At 29.5% G+C, this 7,934-nt stretch overlaps 1 protein-coding gene across 1 annotated transcript; it reads left to right on the forward strand.

The window, feature by feature from the left end:
* On the forward strand, positions 191–5,404 carry LOC107609495 (cucumisin). The gene is made up of 10 exons (XM_016311483.2): positions 191–379; positions 519–613; positions 1,142–1,236; positions 1,314–1,548; positions 2,488–3,016; positions 3,236–3,339; positions 3,438–3,659; positions 3,750–3,864; positions 3,949–4,162; positions 4,642–5,404. Exons 1-10 carry the CDS (start codon positions 278–280, stop codon positions 5,187–5,189), a joined length of 2,259 nt encoding a protein of 752 aa, XP_016166969.1. The 5' UTR covers positions 191–277; the 3' UTR covers positions 5,190–5,404.

Genomic DNA, 7,934 nt, shown 5'->3' on the forward strand with positions numbered 1-7,934 from the left:
AAAGTTACTAGTCAAACAAAAAAAAAAATTAATTTATAATCATTTCTGCTATCAACAACTAAAAGCATCAAAATCAGTTCACAATTTGTAGCTCCTATTCCCAAATTATTTTATAATTAAACATCAACGTGAATTGAATGATAGAGTAATTAATATTCCCTTTAATTTCTTCAGCATATATAAATACCCTTTTGGTAAAGCAGCTATAGGCATGTACACATGTATCTGATCTAGTCCTCCTCTTAAGCTTTTTCTCTGCTTATCATTTTGATCTGCCATGGCAACTATGATTATCTCTTTTTTTAGGCCATATGTTATTTTCAGCCTTATATGGGTTATGATGATTAGTAGTCAAGCCTATTCCAAAGATGATCGAAAGGTAACAAACATATTCATATTTTAATCTCCTGTTAATTATTATACTAGTAGTGTACATGTTCATGGAGCTTATAGATAGATAAAGTAATACAATAATTATGGTGTAGAATTTCCTCCCTAATATCATACTTTAATTACAGACTTACATTATTTACATGGGTGATCATCCTAAGGGTATGGACCCAACGTCATTACCTTCTCTTCATACAAGCATGGCTCAAAAAATTCTCGGCAGGTTTGATAGATATTATATTTGTTTTTATTTGTTCATCAATTCATTTTTCAAGATAATACTGATAAGTGGCCATGTTTATATGAATCAACAACTAGCAATACATTTCAGTGGGTAATAACTTCACTACTTTAGAGTACACAAGTTTTAATATCTTAGACTATATACTAAGGTGGAAACTCAGGTACAGTTGACTTCACATAAAGTTGATAGCTGAGAGCCGTTAGATGATTTGACTGATTTGATTAAATTTTTATCAAACGACTCTCAGCTATCAACTTCACGTAAAGTTGACTTCACGTGAAGTCGACTGTACCTGAGTTTTCACCATACTTAATAATAACAAATATGAGATTAGTTAAGATAACGATTAATTTATACTCTAACTAAGATGTTTTGGATTAAGGAGTCTTAATTGATAATATCTTAGGTAAGAATAATACTGTAAAACTCAATCTATATTCTTTTGTTCTTTATCCTTAAAGCATATTATAATTAAATTGACCATCCAAATATGCATTATTTATCCAGTGATTTTAAATCAGAAGCTATACTCCATAGTTACAAAAAGAGCTTTAATGGATTTGTAATGAAGTTAACAAAAGAGGAGGCAAAAAGGATGTCAGGTATGATAATTAATTTCCATTGATCATACAAATTATTACAAATAGCATTTTAATGTTTGACTTTGATATTGCAATAGAAATGGAGGATGTTGTGTCAGTTTTTCCAAACAAGAAAAATGGGCTTCACACAACAAGATCATGGGATTTTATAGGGTTTCCCCAGCAAGTGAAAAGAACAAATAAAGAAAGTGAGATTATTGTTGGAGTATTAGACTCTGGAATATGGCCAGAGTCTGAGAGTTTTAGTGACAAAGGATTTGGTCTACCACCCAACAAATGGAAGGGATCATGTCATAACTTCACTTGTAATAGGTAATCATCTTTACATTCAAATTCTTTGGATTAGAAACTCTAATTTTGCAGCCAGTTAATTCAATTAACGAAAAACAATGCCATATTAAAGTTTCTTTTTCACCTTCACTTGCCACCTAAAAGCTAGACTAATTTCTTAGAAGGGCCATAACTAAATAATATAATTTAAAGAGGACATAACTATTAACTAACATATTGAGGGTCACAACAGTAAAGTTTTTGTTTTTATAAGATAAATTATAATAATTTTGGGAGCCACTCTTAAGTCATATGAAGAAGCTTCGTCCCTGCATCTAAACAAAGCTTCATGGGCCTACTTTTGCAACTTAGATACTAATTTATCTTTTAATTCAATAAAGTTTAAAAGCTAATTACTAGTAAACAAAAGAACAGAAATTAAAGTAGCCACTAGTAAAAATTATTATTTTTTACTTAGATTTATTATTCATATATCTTTATATAAAATTAATAATGATAAAAAAATTCTTAAGTGTGCCAAACATAAATTATAACTCTTTCACTAATGAATATTTATATCACAATTATTTTAGTATGACTCACAAATTGGTTGAACAAAATAAATTATTTTATTGAATCCGTTAACATTTAAGAATAACCGTATTTACACAATTTTGAATAACGATTATGTTATATATGTGTATATAAAAAAAATTAATTTTGATATATTTTTAATGTAAAATCGTTTACACGTGTATTCAAAACTAAAATTTTTACTTTCTGAAAATAATGAAGTGACTAAAATTTGGTGTTTCAAAACTAAAATTTTAGTTCTAATATCTAACTATCAAATACAATAATAAATCTTAATCTCTGTCTCTACAAATAAACACTAATATAGTATCCGATTTAACGACTAATTTTCTTAATGCACGTATTTGAATAATTACCGGTTAAATAAAGAGTTGATTGACACAATAGGAAAATCATTGGAGCAAAATCCTACAACATCGAAGGTAGCTATGCCAAAGATGACATTAGATCTGCTAGAGATTCAAACGGCCATGGATCACACGTTTCATCAACAATTGCTGGGAACTTAGTTGACTCTGCAAGCCTCTTAGGGTACGCTTCAGGATCAGGGAGAGCACGTGGAGGAGCACCCTCAGCACGCATCGCCATCTACAAGGTCTGTTGGTCATCGGACGGCTGTGATGACGCCAACGTTCTTGCGGCATTTGATGACGCTATCCATGACGGCGTTGACGTCATCTCTATTTCAGTCGGGGCAGATGTGGCTTTTCCCTTTTCGTATTTTGAAGATGCAATTAACATTGGGAGTTTCCATGCAATGAAGAAAGGGATATTGACTTCTAACTCTGCCAATAATCTGGGTCCTGATCTTTCTTCTATGACTAATTATTCACCTTGGTTGCTCTCTGTGGCTGCCGCCACTATTGATAGAAAGTTTCTTACAAAGGTTCGGTTGGGCAATGGTATCACTTTTGAGGTAGCTATTCACTTTCTAATTAGTTTTAAGACACATGACTTGCATGTTTTTTTTTTTTTTTTCTAAAATTAGAAACGAGACTATGCCATTTGAGTTATAATTCGTTGGCCACATGTTTTGCATGTTATTATCTTGTATTGTATAGTTTTTATTAGAAAAAATAATTCTATTGATTTTCTAAAAAAAATTGGAAAACAAATAACTATGTCATATGGACAGGGGGTTTCAATAAATACATTTGATCTCAAAAACAAAATGTTCCCTTTAATTTACGGTGGAGATGCACCAAACACTGCTGGTGGGTATAACAGTTCCATATCCAGGTATATCAACAAATGAAATTTTACTACTTTTCTTTAATGGATTGTCATCTTCTTTTTTATTAAAATATTCATTATTTTGAAATGTATGTGCTTATTAGGTATTGTTATAAGGACTCATTGAATAAACATTTGGTGAGAGGCAAGATCGTTTTGTGTGAGAGCATTCTTGTTCCAACAGATATAGAGTTACTATCCGGTGCAGTTGGTATGATACATGGAGCCATATCCCCAAAAGATTTACCAAATAATTATGCAGTGCCTTCAACTTTCTTGAGTCTAAGGAACTTTAGATTAGTACATTCTTACTTAGCTTCAATGGGGTATGTATAAAACATATTTGAATACATACACTAGTGTCTTGAAATTAAAAATCTTTTTAATTGGATCTATATTATATATTGCTTTATCAGTAATAATGCAACAGCTACAATATTCAAGAGTGACGAAGTTAGAGACTCATTAGCCCCATATGTGGCTTCATTCTCATCAAGAGGTCCAAATCCAATCACACCAAACATTCTTAAGGTAATTAACTTTTAATTGTATATAATTCCGTAACAAATAAATTAAATTATTAATTACTAATTACTTCATAATTTTAATTTGTAGCCCGATGTGGTTGCCCCAGGAGTTAACATTTTAGCCGCATGGTCTCCAATTTCTCCAATTTCAGATGTTAAAGGTGACAAAAGATTAGTCCATTATAATATTATTTCTGGCACTTCAATGGCATGCCCTCATGCCACTGCAGCAGCTGCATATGTCAAATCATTTCATTCTAATTGGTCTCCTGCTATGATAAAATCTGCACTCATGACCACAGGTATATTTATAAATAATGCATTAATTAATTAATTATAACTTAACAAAATGGTTTATCTAAAAAAAATGGCCTTTAATTAGACCACTATTCTATAAATCATATGTTTAGTTAATATATAAATATTAAATTTTACTTTTTTGTCATTATAAGTCTATGAAAAATTACAACATTTAGTCACAATTTATTTTTTTGTCAGGAACCTATAAGTCTAATGTTGCAACTTTTCAAACAACTATTTTTTTTTCTTAGAAACTATACATTACAAAAAGTTTTCAAATACTTTTTGAGAGATTCATTTATCTTATAATTTAATTTTGATATACTATTATAGTAAAATAGTTTTATAAATATATCTAATTATGTAACGTTATATCAATAAAAACCATGAATAATCATCCAAAAGTTTGTTGTAAACTTTTTACATGCCTAAATCCTAATTATTCTTTTAATACTTTGTGTTACATCATTTGAATCAACAGCTACTCCATTGAGTGCCACTCTTAATCCTGAGGCCGAATTTGCATATGGTGCGGGACTAATTAATCCTATTAAGGCAGCAAATCCTGGTTTAGTGTACGACATTAACGAAGTTGATTATGTCAAATTCTTGTGCCAGGAGGGAATTGAAACTAAAAACCTTGGGATTCTCACTAAAGATAATAGCAGTTGCAAGAAACTGGGAAAGACAGAGAGTGTATACGACCTCAACCTCCCATCAATTTCTCTCTACACAAACGTGTCATCTTTCACTCGAATTTTTCATAGAACAGTTATGAATGTTGGGTCCGCAACATCTACATATAAAGTGAAAGTGATGTACCCATCTTTTTTGGATATCCAAGTGAAACCGGATACGTTGTCGTTTGAATGTATAGGCCAAAAGAAATCATTCTCGGTCATTATAGAAGGGAGTTTGAATGTAAACACAGCTTCTGCTTCGTTGATTTGGGATGATGGAACATTTCAAGTTAGAAGCCCTATTGTAATGTTTAACCAATTGCCTGTCCCACCATTTATCTTTATCTAAATGTGGGATAAGGAAAGAGATAAAGATTTTTTCAAGGTTTAATTGTAGGTGAAAATTCACCGTTGTTTTCATGTGAAGTTATAATTTAGTCAAATCTGTAAAATCATCTAACTATTTTTAATTATCAATTTCACATGAAAATATGTGGACGTAAGTTTTCGCCTTATTGTAATATAGATAACTTGTTATAAGTTCTTGATGATGGCTGTGCTGAAGGATTAGTGGCTAAATTGCTTCATTTGCTCTGTTTGCATTCAAATCAATAAAGGATGTGATCATCAATTAATCTTATTGCAATGCATTTTTTTGCCTACAATAATAAACTAGGCATTATTGTGTTGCATTGGTAAGAGAAGTTAAAAAATTTTTATGTAGGATACCAGTTATCATATATTGCTAATCACATATGACATATGCATCTATACAATTGTTTAGACATGACAATTCTAGATCGTAATCTTGATAGTGAATTGATTATTAAAATACACGAGTTAATCTGTCTAAAATAGATTGTGAGATTCTCCTTAGTTTGTCGAACAACAAATAATTATGCATATATACTTGTAAGAAAAGGAGCAATAGATATATAGTGGAAATTCACATGTAATGTAGTTCTGAGTTTTTAATATCTATTTCTCAATAGAACATAAATTTTATGTATTTTTTCTGTATTTAAATTCAATTAAAATATATTTATACTGTCAAATTTATTTGAGTTTAATTTTAATATATTGATAGTGTAAAATATTTTATATAACTGTTTAAACATAACTTTTTTTTAAATGATTATTCATAAAGTTAATATAAAATTTAGTTATTTTTGTTAACGTGATATTATATAATTAGATGCATGTATGAAACTGTTAATAATATTTTGTTGACGTGATATTATATAATTGGGTAAAGTATATTTTTTGTTCCTAAAGTTTGACAAAAGTTTCAAAAATATCCCTAAATTTTATTTTGTTTCAATTTTGTCCCAAAAGTTTTCGATTTGCATCAAATATACTCCTAATGGCTAACTTTTTAAAAAATTTAAGACCAATTCAACAACAATTTCATAAGAATAACCCTCAATACAAGCAAATCAAGGATAATTTTCATACATTATTGTTGAATTAGTCTTAAATTTTTTGAAAATTTAGCCGTCGAGGTATATTTGATGCAAATCGAAAACTTTTGGGACAAAATTAAAACAAAATAAAACTTAGGAATATTTTTGAAACTTTTGCCAAATTTCAGAAACAAAAAATATATTTTACCCTATATAATTAGATGCATACATGAAACTGTTAATAATATATTTGTTCCAGATCGTACTTGAAACAAACTTATGAGTAATGAGTTTGAGAGATGAGGTTGGAGGTGGTGATGAAGCTATTCAAGTTGGTTTCACATTAGCTCTAAAATGATGGTGGAGTATTTATAAGGGATTCTAATTCTTAAGTCAACAAGAATTTTAGACAAATTTAAGTGAATTATAATTGAAAAATATCTGAGTTTACTTGAAAATTTTTAGTGAGGATGGTGGTAGTTATTTATTGAATGTTCAACTAAATAAAAGAGAATGGATCCTTTTAATTTTTTTTAATTAAGTGAGTAAAGTATGATATTTAATCTTTTAATATTTTTTTTTGGGCAAAAAACAAAAATAAACTAAGGGAGAAAATAATTTACGTGAATAAACCAAAACGAAAACTGCTTCATGAATCTACCAATGCACGTTTATATGTAGTTCGAACCAGCTTGGTTCGAACTCCATTTTTACATAATTCGAACCAGCTGGGTTTGAATTATACACAAACACACGCACACACTAATTCGAACCAGCTTGGTTCGAATTACACACAAACACACTCACACACTAATTCGAATCAGCTTGGTTCGAATTACTAGCTCATTAATATTTTAAAGAAGTCTCGTAATTAAATATTTTGTTAGCTTTTTTTTTAACGTATGAAATAAAATATATATTTTTTTAACTTTTAAATTATTAATTTTTTTAATAAATTTTTTAATAATTTTTTTAATAAATTATTAATTTTTTAACAGCATAATTCGAATTATACCATGAATTACTGTGTGTGTAATTCGAACCAAGCTGGTTCGAATTAGTATGTGCGTGTGTTTGTGTGTAATTCGAACCAAACTCGTTCGAATTATGTAGAAATGGAGTTCGAACCAAGCTGGTTCGAATTACATATAAACGTGCATTGGTGGATTCATGAAGCAGTTTTTGTTTTGGCTGATTCACGTAAATTATTTTCTCCCTTGACTTATTATTGTAATTTGCCCTTTTTTTATATTTTTTTTATTCTACCTATAAATATATAGTAAGAGATTACACTTTAGCTTCTCAAATGAAAAACAAAAAAAAATTAAAAGATCCAATTCCCTAAATGAAACGAGTAGTTTCTTCCCTTAATGCATGGATAATTTATCCCACATTGTGTAAATGTTATCATGTGATCGATAAATAACTATGATAGTGGAGGAAAGTAATGACTTGTTCCCCAAGTTAGATTGAACATGAACTATAGTACCTGTGTCCTAAGTAGGTAGAATAAAATAGACACACACTTAGAAGTTAGAACTGATTTGTTAGATCAAAGGTCTTAATTATTTGGATCTTGGTATGAATTATGAAATATGAATAATATTAAAATTATTTACATTATCATTATTGTCTCTCTTTTAACTTATAATCAAAATTTTAGTCACTATTCAAATGGGCACTCAAAATTT

This window comes from Arachis ipaensis, chromosome B07 (genome assembly GCF_000816755.2).
Source record: "Arachis ipaensis cultivar K30076 chromosome B07, Araip1.1, whole genome shotgun sequence".
Classification (NCBI taxonomy): Eukaryota; Viridiplantae; Streptophyta; class Magnoliopsida; order Fabales; family Fabaceae; genus Arachis; species Arachis ipaensis.

Coding starts and splice junctions, on each gene's coding strand:
- LOC107609495 (XM_016311483.2), top strand. CDS start 278: ATGGCAACTATGATTATCTCTTTTTTTAGGCCATATGTTATTTTCAGC. Junction 380..518: donor ATTCCAAAGATGATCGAAAG/GTAACAAACATA, acceptor CTTTAATTACAG/ACTTACATTATTTACATGGG. Junction 3,340..3,437: donor TATAACAGTTCCATATCCAG/GTATATCAACAA, acceptor TGTGCTTATTAG/GTATTGTTATAAGGACTCAT.